Source organism: Oryctolagus cuniculus, chromosome 18 (assembly GCF_051225735.1).
Source record: "Oryctolagus cuniculus isolate XC-2025 breed Fujian yellow rabbit chromosome 18, ASM5122573v1, whole genome shotgun sequence".
NCBI classification, from domain to species: domain Eukaryota; kingdom Metazoa; phylum Chordata; class Mammalia; order Lagomorpha; family Leporidae; genus Oryctolagus; species Oryctolagus cuniculus.
This window is the reverse complement of record NC_142884.1, coordinates 73,811,220-73,828,842: the sequence shown is the minus strand read 5'-3', so window position 1 is coordinate 73,828,842 and position 17,623 is coordinate 73,811,220. Positions and strand designations below refer to the sequence as shown.

Genomic DNA, 17,623 nt, shown 5'->3' with positions numbered 1-17,623 from the left:
TCTTGTGTTTGTAAAAAAAAAAAAATTTATGCTTTTGAAAGATGGAGGGAGGGAGAGAGAGAGAGAGAAAGAGAGAGCCATCTTGATACACTGGTTTACTCCCCAAATGGCTGCAAGAGCCAGGGTTTGGCCAGACCAAAGCCAGGAGCCTGGAACACCATCCAGGTCTCCCATGTGGGTGGCAGGGACCCAGGCACTCGGGCCATCACCTGCTGCCTCCCAGGCACATGAGCAAGGAGCTGGATCCGATGTGGAGCAGCCGGGACTTTAACTAGTGCCTGTATGGGGTGCCGGGATCACAGGCATGGCTTAACCCGCTGTGTCACAGGCCAGCCCGTGGCAGGATGTTGTCGAGGTTCGTGCGTGATGCAGAATGGACCAATACTTCCTTCCTGTTCCTAGCCAAGTACTATTCCAATGCCTCTCCGCCGTGCACTTATGCACCTACTCAGTGGGTGATGGATGTTTGGGCTGTTTCCGATTTTAGAGTCGAAGTGTTAGCCAGTCACGAAGCCCCATGGATGTGGGAATGCCCGTGTGAACACAGATCGAGACGGCCGGCACTGCCTTCGCCTTGGCAAGTCCTTCCTGCCTTCCCCACCAACAGTAAGCGCTGCCGTGACCTTAGCGACCACGGATGACATGTGCCCGCTGGTGAACTTCAACAGACGCAGCCCCACAAGTACTTCCTCATTTGAGTCTGGCGCCTTCCATAAACACAGTAGCCGTCCCACTCATGCCTGACATCGTGTGTGAGGGCAGCTGCTGGCTCTTCTCCGTTCTGGAGAACTCCGTCATACGAATCGTCAATATTTATCCCTTCTGTGGACCGACGCGTGTGTGGTTCCGCCGAACGAGCCGCCCACGGTTTGTTTATTTGCTGTGCATGGACATGTGGGTCGCTTCCACTTCTCGGCCATTATAAACAACGCTGCTGTCAGCGTCCCTGTTTGTGTCTTTTGGCGGACACAGGGGCTCAGTTCTTGGGCGCACACCCAGGAGAGGAGTGGCCGGGTCATAGGGTCGGATGTTTGGAGTTGTGAGATGCGCTTTCCCAAGGGGTTCAACCAATTTATGCTGCCACCAGCTTCCAGCTCTGGCTCTGAACACCCGTGCCTGCTGACTCGCAAGGTCCAGGCAGCACAGCTCTCCCAGCCACTGGGTGTGTGTGTCTGTCTGTCCAGGCAGGTATACCAGATGGCCGTGCCGTGCCTTTGCCGGTTTTTCTTGGAACAGTCTCCCATTCACACTGCTGCCTGCCCCCTGACATGTTCAGTGTCTTAGTTTGGGCTTCCCCAGAAGCCGATACTGAGATAAAAACTTGAGCATGGGTGGCTGACTGGGGCGTGGTCTCAGGACACATCATGGGGCAATGGGAAAAGGGCGGAGGGGCAGAGAAGGGAAGGAGGTGCTCATGGAGCACCGAGGGTGACTAGAGATCCGTGCCAACAGGGATGAAGAGGGACACAGGAGTCATCCCCCGATGGGTGCTCCCCCGTCTCTGGCCTCGGCTGGGCTGCTGCAGCACAAGTGCTCAACCTGGGCCCCGCAGCCTGCCTCCGGGAACGAGCTGGGAAAACAGCAGGCCCCCTCGACTCCCCACTTACCCTCCTACACAGCCATGGCTGCCACATTCCACGATTTCACGTCATGTCGCCCTGTTCGCCAGCCGGCAGTGCACTGGGCCTTGCGCAGGTCCCCCCAGGGCCGGGGATACAGCCTGGGCCCTGTCCCCTGCTCCCCACAGGGCCAGGGATACAGCCTGGGCCCTGCACAGCTCTCCACAGGGCCGGGGGTACAGCCTTGGCCCTGCACAGGTCCCCCTGGGGCCGGGGGTACAGCCTGGGCCCTGCACAGCTCTCCATGGGGCCAGGAAATATAGCCTGGGGCCTAGACAGCTCCTCAAGGGGCCAGGGGTACAGCCTGGGCGCTGTGCCCTGCTCACCACGGGGCCCAGCCTCCCCCACCTCCTTTCCCAGCAGTCAGCAGGGGCCCTGGTGACAGCTGCAGGCTCTCTAAGAGGGCAGGCGTTCAGGTCATGAGTTCAGCAGCAGTAGGGGCTACACCTGCTTTGTTTAAAAATGAGTGAGGTAACTGTGACCTTTTTACCACCGTTCCTGTCCTGGATAAACCCGGCGTGCAGATACGACTGATGACACGGGCTTGTCTCACCTGCAACCCCCCCCCCCATAGCGAGGGGGCCCTGGGAGCCCCAGAACACACCGTGAGTGGGACCTCATGTGCAGAAAGGCCCTTGCCGATGTGGTGAGGGTTCTGGGATGAGATCACCCGCGTGGGCCCTGATCCAATGGGGAGAGGACAGGGGAGGGGCCGGAAGCCAGAGCAGAGCGGGGCGGTGCAGCAGCCAACGCGGGGCCACGAGGAGACGGCAGAGGCAGGAAGTACTCCCTGGGAGCGTGGCCTGCCCTGACTGCGGACCGCCCCAGACCGTTGGACGAAGCCCCCAGTTCACGCTCTGAACACATAGTCCAGTGGTCAACAGTGTGTGAGTCAGGGGGAGACACAAGGCCTGCACTGGAGGAGCACACCGTGGGCTCGGGAGGGGCTGTCCAGGCCCGGCCTGGGCCCGCCCCCCGGGCCCCCCAAGCCACACAGAGAGGCAGACGGTGATGAGTCACTTACAGTTTATTTTTGCCTGAAAGTATTTCACATCTCTTTGTACACAGCTACGCGACAGTAGTATTAACCACCAGGAAAAGCAACAGTGCGGGGGGAAGGTGGCATGTCTCGTTTCTTCTTTTTTTTTTTTCTTTTTTAAAGTTTTTTTTGTTGTTTTTTTTTGTTTTGTTTTTTGTTGGTTTTTTTATTTTTTATTTTTTTTTTTGCTTCTGCTTCTTCCTGCACCAGAGTGCTGTAAAGTATGGGATTGGAGGGGAAGAAAATTAAACCAAACAACGGAAAACGACAACAACGTGGAACAGAACACGGAACAGAACACACTCACACACGCACGAAATAAAATACGTCTTTTCTGGCACGGAAAATGAATTAAGACTGAAGCCCGATTTCTCTTTTTTTTCCTTTTTTAAAAAAATGAGGGCATAGTAGGGGGATAATAAAGTCTACCTAGCAAAGTATAAAACGACAGAAGCATGGTTTCCATCGAATAGGATTAAACAGTTATAAAACAATTACATCGACTGTGGGTGAAGTCTGGAGGTGCGGGGGGTGGAGTGGGGGTACGTATTTGTGCTAAACCAACAGAAAAAAGGGGCTGGGGCGGGGAGGGGGACCCCAAAGAAACCATCGAGGGGCTGTTCTGTACAGTGAGGGTTCATTAAGAAAAAGCCGACTGTTTATAAAAGAAACGGAGGTTGGCTTGTCTTGGAGCGGGCGCGGGGACAGGAGCGTCTTCGCAGCAGTGGTCACATTTATGGGGGGGCTGGGAAGTCAGGCTGGCGAGGGGGACGTTATCTCTCTTCTCCCAAGAGACCATGCAGAGAGGCGGGCATGCATGAGGGGGCCACGGGGCGCACACGATGGCGGGGGTCTTGGTCAGGGACAGGGCACGGCCAAGGCCAACAGAGATGGGCGCTCTCTGGGGGTGGGGACCGTGGAGGACGGGTTAGCACCCCACCTCCAAACCTGTAAAAGGGGCTGAGGCACAGAACCCAGCTTTGAGGAGCAGACCTGCACCGGGGGCCCAGCCTGCCCCACACCAGCGGACGCCGCACACATCCGGAAATCAGAGAAGCATGGAGGGGGCGGACAGACGCACAGACGGAGGAGAGAGCATTAGCGCACGGAATCCATTACAAAAAAGCAATTAATTGTCCAAGGAGGGTCTTTTTTTTTCTCCATTTTTTCCTCTTTTTTTGTGTGTGTCTGTTTCCTTTAAAAAAAAAATAACAGTAACACTACCACTAACCCAACAGCGGAACGGTTTGTACAGTACTACACGGGGTGGGGCGGGGCGGGGCCAAAGACTTCATAAATAAGAGGCAGGTCCCAGACCTGCAATTTGTCAACATGTCTTAAATAGGTGCATTATTTAAATCTTATGTACAACAAGAACCACTTTGCATAGCAATGGTGAGGACACAGGACGGGTGCAGTGGCGTGATGGGTCTTCTCGTCCCACGGCAGCTGGCGCTCCGCTCGGAGCCTCTGGGAAGAAAGCACCCCTGGTCCGGCCCGTGGCGGTGGCTTCGGAGGTGACTTTCCCCGCACGGCGTTCAACACAAAGGCAAAGAAAATCCACAAAGGGCCCCCCACCCCTCCCCGACCCGCTGATGCTCCTCTCGTTGCTACAAAGTCCGCTTTAGATCAGGTCAAAGGTTCCGATGAATGAAGCTAAAAGAATTCGGCGGGGGCTGGGCGTGCTTGTGGCCCCCTCCCCACCCCCACCCCCCTCTGCCCCCAGAAAGACTCCCCCATCTAGCTCGCAGCCGGGGCGCTGGGAGGGAGCCCAGGACCGGCCACGCTACGGCTACGAGTCGAGAGCTGTTTGTCGTGGTGCGAGGTCCTCCAGCCGCCGGGAGCGTCACCAGGCCTCCGTGTAGCGGACGTCCACCTCCTTCAAGTTGGGCAGCTTGGCCTGTGGGCAGCAAGAGGTGGCCTTGTCACGCAGGCTGCACTGACCTGGGCCAAAGGCCCCTGCCTCCGCCTCCACCAGGTGGTGCCCTGGGCTCCCTGGGGCTCTGGGAGGGCTGGGTGCTCAGAGCACAGCTCAGAGCAGGCGGGGTGCGCCCAGGCCCCGGAGAAAACCAGGACCAGGGTTTGAACCCAGCTCTGACACTGGTTTCTCCACGCCTCAGTTTCCCCAGTGTCGAGCGGGTCTGAGTCCAGCCCCTGGCTCCCAGGATGGCGCCATCCGCCAAGTGCACGGAGAGGGGGCCACCTACAGGGCACCTGGGCGGGTCTGGATGCTCCCCACAGGGGCTGCCCCACGGTCGGAGCCAGGGACAGGGCGGGCTTCCTCCTGCCGTCGCAGGGCGGCTCCCTGCTCCCCGAAGCTCCCTCGCCCTTGTCTCACAGACGGCCGTCTCTCTTTAACTGGTCCCATTCCCTCTCCTGCGTCCTGGGCAGGCTAAGGGGCTACTGCACTGTGACGTCCCCACCTCCAGCACGGGCCTGGCACACAGCAGGTGCGCCAGGAGCTCTGGAGGCCACAGCCCAGGCAGAGCCGGCTGCAGGGGGCCTGGCCAGGCAGCAGGTGGAGCTGGAACGGGGTTTCCCAGATTCCCCTGCTAGAGCAGGTCCCGCCAAGGGCTGCTGGAGGATTCCCTCTAAGCGGCTTCCAGGGCGCGGGGGTGCCAGAGTGGCTCACGGCGCCATCTGTGCCTTCTCGCCTTGGGCCCAGCCCTGCCCGGACACGGACTTGGCCAGCTCGCCTGCTCTCCGGGAGCAGCCAGTGCAGGTCGGGAGGGCGGCCTGGCTCGTCCCCTTCCCATACACCAAATGCCCCGTGCCCATCACCCGGACCCTCCTCTCCCAGGTCTCATCTCGCCAGCCAGGCCCGCGGCTGCGGCTGCAGCAGCCCTCCCACGGCTCTCCCTGTTGCCGCTCCTGCCCCCTGCCCCAAAACACCCATCTTCCATGCAGGGCCCAACAGGCTCTTCAAGGCTGCCCGCTCAGAGACACAGAAGGCGCAGCGCTGAGCAGGCGCAACCCCGGGCCTTCAGGGACCCCCGCCCCATGCTGAGCTGCACTTGCTGCAGGGTGGGCTTGCGCGCCACCGCGAGCCTTGTGCCCTCCGCACCCCTGTGACATCCTCTGAGTCTCAGCTGACGCGGCCTGTTTTCAAAGGAACCCTCTCTGAGCGTCCGGCTCACGGGCCCTCCGGGTCTGGGCCCTGTGGATACCCCGCTGCTCTGTGTCCGGGGCTCCCTCCCCAGCGCCAAGAGTGCCTCCCAGGGGGCTCTGGAGAGGTGGGGGGCGTTACCTTCAGGTCCTCGTAGGTGTCCGCCGAGAGCTTGGTGCTGTTCATGTTTAAGCTGCACAGACTCTTCATGGCTGGGCAAAGACAGGCAGGGCCGTTAGACAGGGACACGGTGGTGGTGGGGACGGCCAAGCTCGAGGGCCCAGGTGACAGACGGGGCGGGGGTGGGCGGTAACGCACACAGCCAGGGTGGCCTGGCTTCAGACACTTGCTGGTAGGCGCTGGCTTCCTGTTCTCTCCCAGCCCTCCAAGCCTCCCTCCGTGGTGCCCCAGCCCTGCCTGGGCCCCGTGTCCGCACAGCACGCTGGTGCTCAGACAGCGCAGGCCTGGCCCTGTCCCCGAGGGCAGCTAGAAGCTCCCCCAGTGGCTGTGGCTCCTGCCTGGCCGCTGGAGGACCTCAAGCGTGCGTCTGCACGGAAGCCACACGGGAGCTCGATCAACGCCCCCGCCCACGCCCGGGGACCTCGATGAGGGGCTGCAGCAAGGCCAGGGGATCTACATTCACCCCTCCCTTCTGGGTAGCTCCAAGGAGCAAGGCTACAGGGAGAGGGCTGCTCCATGCTTCCTCCCCTCTGCCCCACGAGCCCCGCCGCCCACCCCCCTCCCAAGCCACCAGGAAGTTGCCGACAACCTCACAGCTCCCTTCACACCTGGAACCTGAACCACCTTGGGTCCTGAGAGCTAAGCCAATGGGCCTGAGGCCACTGGAAGCTGGCCACGGGCAGATTTCCAGGCCCTGTGCCTCCGAGACCAGCATCTCTGGGCTCCCCGAGTGTCCCGGGGCTCCTCCTATCCCAGCATCGGGCACCAAAGACCTGGGCATCTGGCAAAGGCAGGTTCCAAGCCACGAAGTCCCAGGCGGGGCCTGAGAACTTGCGTTCCTGGCCAGGAGCTGCTGCTCAGGGGATGGCTGTCTGGGAGCCTGGTCGCCACACAGGCACCCGCGGGCCTGCGGAAGGCGCGGACACGCCTCAGCCGTCACTCCTAAGCTCCAGGAGGCAGGGCTAGTCCCCGCCCCCACCCCAGCACCGGCCATGGTGCCCGGCACAGGGACCCCCCCCCGCAGCACCCCGGGCACTCACAGCTGAGGGCCAGCAGGCCGGCGTCGGTGACCGGGGTCTCGCACAGGTTGAGCACCTGGAGCATGGTGAGGTGTTCCGACAGGAGCCGCAGGCCGGCGTCTCCAAACTGCGGGACACACGCGCGCTCAGCCCTCGCCAGGCCCCCCGGGAAGTGACCCTGAGGCTGGGGCCAGAGTCCCACACCGAGGCCCACGGCCTCAAGCCTCGGGATCTGAGCCGCTCTCTTCCTCCCTGACCTGGGCTGGGCATGCGAGGCGGGCCCAGTTCTGCTGCTGGGCGGGGCAGTGGCAGACGCGAGGCCCCGCAGAGAGCAGGGCAGCTCAGTGGACCTCCGGCCGGGCTCGGGGCACCGGGCATTTCTTGGGTGCTCGTCATGATGACAGAAAGGCCCTCGGGCCACACTCCCGGGCCGGGGTGGGCGAGGCAGCAGCACCTGCTCCACCGCTCAGCCCCGTGGGACGGCGGGGCCTGTCCTCACCTGGGCCTCGGCATTCCCAACTGTGAAATGGGCGTGGGGGCTTCCTGAGCTCCTCAGTGTCCTTTGGCCTGGGGCAGGGGTGCGGGAACAAGGAGGGGCCCCGGGCCGGCCTCGGCGGTACCTGAGTGGACCACAGGTTGAGCTGCTTGAGAGAAGGCAGTTTGATGAGGTGCTCCGCGCAGGCACTGGTGACGTTGGTGAAGGCCAGACTGAGGTTCTCCAGGTTGCCGAAGGAGCCGGAGCTCAGGAGACGCGCCAGGTCAGCGTCCTGCAGGTGGGCGGGCAGGGCGCTGGGGCGGTGCCGGGGCTGCGGGGGCCACAGCCCTCCCAGCCCGGGCCTCCAGAGACCAGCAGTGACCATGAAGGGCAGCTGGTTGCCTCCACGCCTGTGGACGCAGGGGCCGGCGGGGGGAGGAAGCCTCCAGGGCCGTGACTCACGCCCTGAGTCACCGAGCCGGGTGTCCTCCCACGAGCCCGTGTACCTGACCCACTGCCTTGCTCTCCCAGGCGGCAGCGTGTGCCCATTTCTCACATGAAACACCGAGGCCACCCTCAGCACTGCCGGAGGAGTCAGCGCACGCCTGAGCACTAGGCCTGAGGTCAAGGGCAGTATCTGTTCTCCTTTCCATCCAGAGTTTCAGTGGCCACCTGGCTGCCCAGAATTAAGGCTCATTTCCCATGCTCCCTAGCAGCTAAGTAGGGTCACGTGTTCATCCGTACAATGAGATATAAGCAGACATGCCTAGAGAACGTCTAGTAAAGTTTTTTCTTTTCTTTTCTTTTTTTTGACAGGCAGAGTTAGACAGTGAAAGAGAGAGAGACAGAGAGAAAGGTCTTCCTTCCATTGGTTCACTCTCCAAATGGCCGCTATGGCCAGAGCTGTGCTAATTCGAAGCCAGGAGCCAGGTGCTTCCTTCTGGTCTCCCATGTGGCTGCAGGGCCCAAGCACTTGGGCCATCCTCCACTGCACTCCCGGGCCACAGCAGAGAGCTGGACTGGAAGAGGAGCAACCGGGACTAGAACCCGATGGCCATATGGGATGCTGGCGCCACAGACGGAGGATTAACCAAGTGAGACACAGCACTGGCCCTTGTAAGGTTCTTAAAGGAAGGGGCATGTACTTCTTTGCCTTTTCTTTCTCCCTGCTGGCTGGAATGTAAACAAGATGGCTGGCGCTCGAGCAGCGTTACTGGTTCATGAGGTGGAAGACAGAGGTCAGTGACAGTGTGGCAGCAGGAGAGAAGGAAGTAACACCCCAAAGGCCTGGTAAAATGGGAATGGTGATCACACACTCCCGGGGGTGTAGAGAAGGCACAGTGAACAGTGTAGTGTCCCGCCTGTCATACCAGGCACTAGCACCACCATCACTAACAACTGGCAACTGAGACTCTTGGTCTCATCCACAATCTTCAACATAATGCTTTAATTTTGTTTGTTTTTTACCTCTCCCCAAACCCCACTACCTCCTGGAGGAGCTGCCTGTCAGTGCTGGGGTCCTAGTTCCCCTCCCCGCCAGCAGCAGTCACAATGCTGCCACCCCCCACAGGGAGGACAGACCCACCGCCCTCCACCCGGCCCTAGGGAGAACGAAAGCAACTCACTGTGGACTTGGAGGGCAGTGTTAGCCGGGTGGGCCCACCTTTCCTTTGCTGCAACAGAGATCAGGCTGGTCAAGGCGGCGGTTTGCCATCCCCACCCTGCGCTCCCCGCTCACGCCACTCCTGGGACCACTATCTTGGTGGCAACAAGGTGGCCTTGGCCTCGGGGCAGACCCTCAGACGGGGTGTGAGCTCAGGAGTGCAGCGGAGAGGCGACCACACCCGCCATGGCGGACGCCCTGAGCAGGAAGCCAGCCGTCTCCCGGGGCTGCTGGTGTAGAGCTGCCGGCAGCGAAGTCTCGGAGTTACCCCACCCGAGCGGGGCGCTGGGCTGTTCCAGCGAGGGGCGAGGGTGCCGGGTGCGTCGGTCCTGCTGGGCGTGGCCCCGTGCACGGCCGCTCAGAGCAAGCCCTTTGGCAGAGAAGCGCAGGTGCTGGCACTCAAGGCGGGGGGCCCTGTGCTCGAAGGGACGTAGGGGAGAGAGGCTGGACACAGGCAGTGAGACAGGACCCAGGCCCCCGGGTCAGTGCCTCTCTCTGATGGCCTGCACGGTGCAAGTGACAGTCCCTGGGCCCGGCCCTCCCCGCCCCGGCGCGGCCCGGGCGCGGACGCACCAGCTCCTTCAGCTCCCGCTGCCGGTCGCACAGCTGCTCGTACATGCGCTTGCCCACGTCCGTGCTCTCCAGGGTTGAGATGATCTGCAGCTGCGTGTCGTTGTTGTCAATGATGTTGTACTCCAGCATCAAGCACAGGATCTGCCACAACCACACGGTTACACCGGCCTGCGACCCTCGGCCACGCCGCTGCTCGATCGCAGGCAGCGGCGAATCCTCGGCTCGGTGCGACGGACCCCCCCCCCCGGCCCCCAGCACCGAGGTCACGTGACAAGCGCAGCGCACCGTGCACCCCCGATCAGCGCGCTGCTCCCTCTTTCTGCCCTCCCGGCTGTGTGAGCCTCCCATCTCCACAACGGGAACCCCAGCGTGTGCAGCCAGCGTGGAGCAGGCCCGCGGCAGATGCACACTGGGACTGGGCCTGCCAGGACCCCAAGGTGGGAGACCCGTCTATGTCCCGTTCTCCCCTGCGGCCTGGCCCACAGTGAGACTGGCAGGTGGAGCTGGAGCCCCGAGGCATGGCTGCACACGCCGCTAACACAGTGGGTCATGGGGCTGCACCCGCTGCCCTCCTGCCCCTGGGCAGCCCTGGCCCCCGGCAGGGGCTCGCTCGACAGGACCCAGGCACTGGGACGGGCTCCTTACCTCCACCATGGTCTGGTTCCCCCTCAGCGCCAGGAGCATGCAGGGGCCCAGCTTGTTTTCAGCCAGGGAGAGCAGGAATTTTTTGGTCTTGTAACAGGAGCCCATGAGGATGTGCACCTGTGGGTGAGGAGACCCATGTGAAGGGAGAGACTTCTAGGGCGCCCGGGGCCATGGTGCCGGCCTCCCAGAGGGTGCAGGAGGCCGCCGAGGGACCCGTCCCAAGCTGGTCGGGGGTCACCTGCTTTGCCCTGCCATGCAAGACACCCTCCGCCACGCACTGTCCAGTGTGGACACGAGCTGCTCACGGAAGAACAAACACCACATTCCCCCTCTTAAGCGGGGTGCCAGGGACAGGGACACGCCTGGACAGCACGACAGCGGCTGCCCGGGCCCCAGGGCCAGGGGACGGGAACTCGTGTTTCATCATGGATCTAAGTTAGGCTGGATGGCGACGGGCACATGGTGTGAACGTACCTAATGCCCACTGAAGATGCATGCTTGAAAAAGGCCCAACAGGAACTGCTGCTTCACCACCACTGTGAGACCCGCCCCTCCTCGGCTCCCCCGAGGGCACGGCATGGCCGGAACCAGGTGGAAATGACCAGGCCGCCCGAGGGTGTGGGGTAAGGGACGTGACACAGCCCTGCCCGGGCGCCTGGAAGCTGGGCGTGACACTTCGGGCGATGGCTCCTCCCAGGCTGCTGTGTGCAGCAGCCTTTCTTCCTGGTGTGTGGGGGGGGACCCACGGGCAGGGGTCCCCACACGACAGAGCTGGGGAGCCCCGAAAACCCCTTTGTCTCCTCCCGACCACACACAACAATCAAGGCCCTTCCAAGGCTGGAGATGGCAGCTGAATCCAGGGACCACTGCCCAGCCCCGCCTCCATGGCAACGAGGCATTTGCAGCCCAGGGGTTGCCTGCGTCCTTCCCCACCTGTCTGTCTTCGCTCCATCACTAAGGAGTCTGGTGTGCAAATGGGGTCTCTCCGCCTGGGAGGCTGCCAGCTCCTCCGATTCTCCCTCACACTGGGAGGGGCCAGTGAGCATTGCCATGGTGATGTGGTGACGTCAGAGGAAGCCCGAGAAGTGATGACAAGCAAGAGAGGCAGCACGGCCAGGCAGGGCTGGGCACGTTTCTGGAGTGCACAGAGCACTCCAAAGGGAGCCGTGTGGCAGCAGGCAGGGAGTGGCGAGGGCATGCGTAAGGACGGGGGCCTAAAAATAAGTCCCTTTCAAGTGGGCTCAGAGGCCGCACCTTGTCATCACTGCGCAACTGGCCCTGCCAGGCTCTCGGAGGTGAGCTGCTGCCCCGCTGCCTGACCGTGATGAGAACGGCCACGGCCGCCGGGGCGCCTTGCAGCTACCGTCACCGGCAATCGCCATGGAAACCGCCAGAGGCCAGAACCAGGCCCCGTTCCCAGCACAGGAGGAGGAAGCTCAGAGGGGCAAGGAACCGCGCCAGGCCAATGGCCAGCTCACACGCGGGCTCAGCTCCGAGCCCAGGCTGGGCCGGCATCCACGCTTCCTCGCCGTGTGACACGGGGACTGCAGTGACTGCGGCCGCCGGCTGCTTGGGCACAGCACCCGTCCCTGGGGCAAGAGGCAGCGGGGGCCCTCTGCTCCGGGAGGAAGGCAGCCCCCGGGCAGGAACGGCTTGGGAAGAAGCCCGGGTGACCTCAGGCTGGCCACCAAGCCTCTGTGGGCCTCTGTTTCAACACAGGTCTCAGTGGCATCGGGGCTGCGGGGAAGACGAGGGGGAAGGGCCTGTGACATGACTGACACAGCAGCCAGGGTAAGGAAGCGCCGGCAGTCACGGGGTGCGCTTCTCCGTAGGCAGGGAGGACCCCCGATCTCGACCTCATTGTGAGAATGCATGAGCCAGAGGACGTGCAGCGTGCTGGAGTTCCTGGCGCAGTAATACTGGGCACTCAACGCCCTGTACGTCAGCACTGCCACAGCTCACTCTAGCGAGCCCCTCAGTCTTTAGCTCTCTCATCTGTAAAATGGAGCCACAGCCAGTGTCCCCTCCTCCCAGAGCTGTGTGAGACTGAGCGAGTGGGGAAGGCTGAGCTCCTGGCTCAGAGCCTGAAGTGACAGCTGTGGCCACCGTCACCCTCCCCTTCTTCTGGCCTGCAACCCGCTGGACACACCATGGTGGACGGGGTGGCTGTTTTACCCGCTGGGAAACAAACGGGGGGTCATTGGAGGCTCCCGAGGAGGGCCCACGTGGCGTACCATGCTGGCGAAGAGCTCCCCGTCGTCATCACAGGCCACCCCTCCAGGGCTGTAAAGCTGGAACCAGCCGTCCTTGCCTGCCCGCACGCTCAGCAGGCACGAGTGCACCTGCGGACAGAGGGGCGCGCGCTCAGCTCCACGCGGGTCTGCTGACAACAGAGCCCTGTCCATGTACACACTCACACACACACACACACACACACACACACACACAGGCCCCGCAGAAGCCCTGCAGCTGGACAAACTGGCCCAGCAGCTCCCAGCCTCCTCTCAAACGCCATGGGACAACCTCTGGACAACGCTGGGGTCTCCCTGCACCAGGAACCATCTGCCATCAGCTCCTGGGCTGTGCCACGGCAGGGATGCCCAGAGCACCCCAGATTCAGCCCCTCCTCCCGGGGTCCCCTCCTTCTCTCCTGTCTCTAACTCCCCTCTCTTGCTGGCTGCTGCCCTTTCTCTGTGTCTCGGCCCCTCTCTCTTGGGGGCTCCACCACCCCATATCTGGCACTTTCTCTCTGCCTTCTCTCCCCAAGTTTCCTGTCCCAGCGTGCGTAGGCGCTGTCTCCCTTGCTAGGTCTCTGTCCTGCCAATCTCTGTGACTGTACTTCCTTCTCCGTGTCTGTCCAGGCATGTGTGTGTGCGCGCGCGCGCGTGTGTGCATGCATGTATATGTGTGCCAAGTTCAGGGCCCAAAGCATAGCTCTCCAATTCCCTTCCAGAGCTGTGAGGCTGTTAGTGCGTGTGCGTGCACACGTGTATGTGTGTGTCTGGAACTCCACAGCCATTCCTCAGCCTCCCCCCCACCTCGCCCCGGCACTGACTGCAGAGGGAGGGACAACGAGGGCAAGAGGAGCAGAGGCCTTGGCCTGCCTCCCCCATCCTCGGAAGAGACGAGAGGGGCCATTGCTGGTGGCGGGGGGGGGGGAGGGGAGGGGCCGTTTGCTGCCACGAGTCCCTCGCTCACAGCTACGAAGTGGATCACAACCCACACACAAGGAAAGCAACAACAACGGCGGCAGCTTCTGTTTGTCATTCCCAGCCGCGAGAACATGACGCGGTAACTCCGCCCCTTCAGATAAAACGCTACTCAATGAACACAGCGAAGAACAGAAGAGCAAGCCGCTCCGTGGGGAGAAGAGGGAGGACAGAGAAAAGTGAGCAGGGGAAGAGAAAAGTGAGTGGGAAACCAGCAGAGCAACAGAAAGGGGAGAACGGGAGAACGGGCTGCTGGGGGCGGGGCTTCCCGCCTCCGCACGGGCCACCTCACTTGGAAATCCCCTCCCAGCAGCTGGTTCTGCCTGTCCGGGCCTGCAGCAGCTGGAGCTCCGTGTATTCGCCCAGCTTGCAAGTCTGTTTGGAATCAAGGCTCCCTTTTCCAGGGGAATTCTGAGAATCCTCCTGCACACGGCTCGGAATGACGCGGGTCTGAGGACACGGACACACACGGACCCGGACCATTCAGAAGCTCCTCGCCTGCTTTCCCAGCATGCCCGAGGGTCACTTTTGGAATCAGTGCATAGAATCATGGAATTTTGGACGTCGATCTTTCTAGATCCTTCTAGAACTACATTCACAGTGTGGCCTAGAGAGCACAGAATCACTGGACGTTGGCTCTGAGTGCAGGTTCCAGCTACCCAGAGCCAGCGGAAGCCCTGTAGGGGAGCGGGGGGGGCTGCGTCTTATACAAGCTCCACTGATAATAAAGTTTGAGAACTGCTGTTTGGGACGTCCAGGCTGAGAGTGGGACACGCAGGGCCCTGGGACAGGGAGGCCGGCAGTGGTCGCACATGGTGAGGCCTGGGTGTCGATGTGCCCTAGACTCCACTCTCCTGCTCATACGTGTGCGTGTCTGGGAAACTGTCTTTTCAGGCCCACCGCACAGCTTACAGCTCAGTCCAACCAGTGCAGTGCCACCTCCTCCAGGAAGCCTCCTTGGATGGCTCCATTGAGAATGACTTGCTCGCTCCCTTGCCCATCGTCTTCCTGCTCTGCGAGTGACACAAGTGTCCAGGTCTGTCCCCGGTGGGGAGCCAGGCTTCCTGGCCCTGAATCCTGCCCCGGCACAGGGACGGTAACAGGACCTGCTGATGGGGCTGCCGTGAGCGTCAGATGAGAGCACGTATGGGCCCCACTCAGGCAGAGGCTACACGCATCTGCTGCTGCCACTCTCACTGGTGTCAATGCGAGGAGGGGAAGGTGGCGGGAGGATCCCAGCCCACGTCCTTGCTGGTGCACCCGGGCTCGGGTGAAAGCTGTGCTTCTCTGATGGGCAGTGCAGCCCCTCAGGGAGGGCCCCGGCCACCACGCCCGGGGAAATGAACACCAGCTCAGACCGCGGCTAGGGCTGCTCGCTTAGCCTGCTGACAGTGGCGCATGGCAGCCCAGCTCCAAACCAGGGCCTGGCCCAGCACGTGGAGAGCAGCGTGTGCACGCGGCCATCACAGGCCCGGAGCCTCCGCCGCCTGCTCTGGATGCTCACCTCTTGTCGCGGGTCCTCGGCGAACCTCTGAATGACGTACTTCAGCTCCCTGCAACAGAGCAGCGGGGCCGAGTCACTCTCGGGCCTGCGGGAAGGGACTGGACGGGGCGGGCGGCGCGGGCTGGGAAGGGGAGCGGGCAGAGCCCAGGGGTCAGGGCGCAGCCGGTGTCTCCGCCCTCCGTGCACGTGAGACGGGGCCAGGGCCAGGCTGGCCGTGGAGGGCTGCCCTCCGGCCAGAGCACGTCTGTGCCGGGACAAGGTGACCTGGGCGTCGCCCGAATACTCACTTGGTGAACTTCTCATGCGCGAGGGCTCTGTGACAAAAACAAAGGGAAGGGGGCAGTTAGCCGGGGCTCGGAAGCCGCACAATGTTCCCAAAGTTTCCTCTGGGGACGCCCAGACTCCGCGTCTCAGTCCAAGAATGGAGGGGAAGTTGAGAGGGAAATGCTAACGGTCTGTCCCTGCCCCAGGCTCCAAAACAAAGGCCCCCTGTGCTAGGCCACAGAGGCAGGGACGGGAGTGAGCCAGCCCCAGCCACGCAGGACCACACCGCAACAGGACCGGTGCTGCCCGGTGTGGGAGCCCGCTCGGGCGCCCCCGGGCTCCAGGGACCCAGGTGTGTTCGTTAATTGTTCCACAATTAAGGCGCGGCCGCACTAATTACTGCCACACGGCAGCACAGCCATCAGGGACCAAGCTCCAAGCGAATTGCATCATGGGCCGCTGGCAGATGCGTCCCCAGGCCTGTGGGGACGGGGCTGCGGCCAGTGACGCCACTGCTCTTGGGAGACCAGGGCGGCTCCCAGGAGTCAGACTTCTCCGGTCTCCAATGCTGAGGGCCAGCAAATGGGGCAATTACCAGGTGTAATGCCCGCCCTGGAGAGCTACGGTTCATAAACACAGGCTCCGTAATGGGCTCCTGAGAGAGCCCCCCGCACCCCTCTGACCTGGCTTCTTCAGATCCATCAAAACAGAGCCCTGGAGGCATCTGCGGGCCTGCTTATTTGGACAAAGCTCTCTCTGGGTCATTATCCACCAGACAGCTTTCTCCCCATTTCCCTGGGATAAGCTGGACCCTGGGGGACAGGTCAGCGGGACAGGGACGGAGGGGTCATTTATGGCCAGCTTCATTGTGGAGCTCCAGCTGACGACTGTCCTGGGCCTAACAGGTGCACCCAGCAAACCATGGCATGGGCTGCGAGCGGCCTCCCTCCCTGTATACCCAGAGCTCTCTGCCTCCCATCTGAGGCTAACTGGGCTGTGTACAAGGCACTGTGGGGAGGACTCGGCTCTCTGAGCTCCTGGATCTGGGGAGCTCTGCAATGCAGCCCCTGGATCACCCCAGTTTACATGGGGGGTGGGGGCTGTGCCTCTCCCAGGACTCATGACCGAGGGTGGGGTGGGTCCAGGGCCGGCATCTCCATCTGTTGGCTGTCAGTCCGCGGTGGCTCCATGGCTAGGGTTTTTCTCATAGGGGTAGGCTCAAGGACAGCGCGGGACTTACTCTTTGGGGAACGGAATGGGTTGAAGCAAGCTGGCCAGCGACGGCCTCCAGTCATCGTAGTCCGACCTAGGAGGAGAAGGGGCAGCAGTTAGGTCAGGTGTCCCGGAGGGAATGGCAGGGGCCCACGGTGCCCACTTCCCCTTCTGGGAGGCCTCTGGGGTGCATGAGCATCTGAGGCTGGCATCTCCCGGCCAGGGCCAGCCCACGGGCCTCGCTATGGTGACCGAGGTGGCAGCAGGCTCCCTGCCTGGACTTCAGACCCTCAGGCCTCTGAGCTGCTTCAGGTGGGGCCAGGACAGGATGCACTGTGTCCCCATGGATGTCGCTGCTGAAGGTCTGGCCCAGAACCCAGCATGACTGCACTTGCCTAGACTACAGTGAGGCCGTTAGGTGGGCCCTGACCTCACGGCTCCACCCTCCAGCACCGAGCAGGACACCTGCGTTTCTGGGGTACAGTCGGCAGCCCCGGCCAGCGCACCAGGGAGGTGAGCTTGGGCTGGGCCTGGAAGAGCCGCGGGAAAATAGAAGCGGCAGGATGCTGTGTCCCTGCACATCTGCTTCTCCTTTCCTTCGATTTCCGAAGCTGATGCCAATGACGGCAGTGATACCGATGATCACAGCGAGGGCAGTGAAAGACAACGGCGGCCGTGACTTCACCAGCACTGTCTACGTGAGCTGCACGATGAGAGCCACGGCTTGGTTCCCTCACTCATCTCCAGGGCACAGCGAGGAGGAGGCGATCAGCCCACTGAATGGATGTGGAAACTTGAGGCCCAGCCCCTAAGCTGACACTGCTGCAGCTGGGGAGACATCCAATCTGGGCGTGTCTGGCTCCACAGCCTTGCCTCTCACAGGCCCTGCAGACTGGGGACCTTGGGTGGGGAGAGGGGACCCACCCCAGGCACAGCAGGAGCAGACAGCGCCATACATGCAACCTTGCAGGAGGGGGCGCTCTTCCTGACTATGGGCAGAGCTGGGCTATTCAGTCCCCACACAGCCAGGCATGGGGTGAGCCAGGACTGCTGGTCAGGCCCTTGCAGCTCCGCCATCCCCCAGGTGTGAGAGTGTCACATGCCATCGGGCCCTA

At 62.1% G+C, this 17,623-nt stretch overlaps 1 protein-coding gene across 1 annotated transcript in view; it reads right to left on the bottom strand.

The window, feature by feature from the left end:
- Positions 1 to 2,628: 2,628 nt before the first annotated feature.
- The window catches only part of CMIP (c-Maf inducing protein), a 217,040-nt gene continuing 202,045 nt past the window's right edge, over positions 2,629 to 17,623 (bottom strand). The window contains exons 11-21 of the mRNA XM_051847041.3: positions 16,537 to 16,602; positions 15,320 to 15,346; positions 15,033 to 15,081; positions 12,554 to 12,661; positions 10,320 to 10,436; positions 9,675 to 9,815; positions 9,064 to 9,111; positions 7,584 to 7,730; positions 6,985 to 7,090; positions 5,906 to 5,976; positions 2,629 to 4,558 (exon numbers count right to left, since the gene is read on the bottom strand). Coding sequence (XP_051703001.1) covers positions 4,505 to 4,558; positions 5,906 to 5,976; positions 6,985 to 7,090; positions 7,584 to 7,730; positions 9,064 to 9,111; positions 9,675 to 9,815; positions 10,320 to 10,436; positions 12,554 to 12,661; positions 15,033 to 15,081; positions 15,320 to 15,346; positions 16,537 to 16,602 — 934 coding nt within the window. The 3' untranslated portion in view covers positions 2,629 to 4,504. The remainder of the gene's footprint in view (positions 4,559 to 5,905; positions 5,977 to 6,984; positions 7,091 to 7,583; positions 7,731 to 9,063; positions 9,112 to 9,674; positions 9,816 to 10,319; positions 10,437 to 12,553; positions 12,662 to 15,032; positions 15,082 to 15,319; positions 15,347 to 16,536; positions 16,603 to 17,623) is intronic.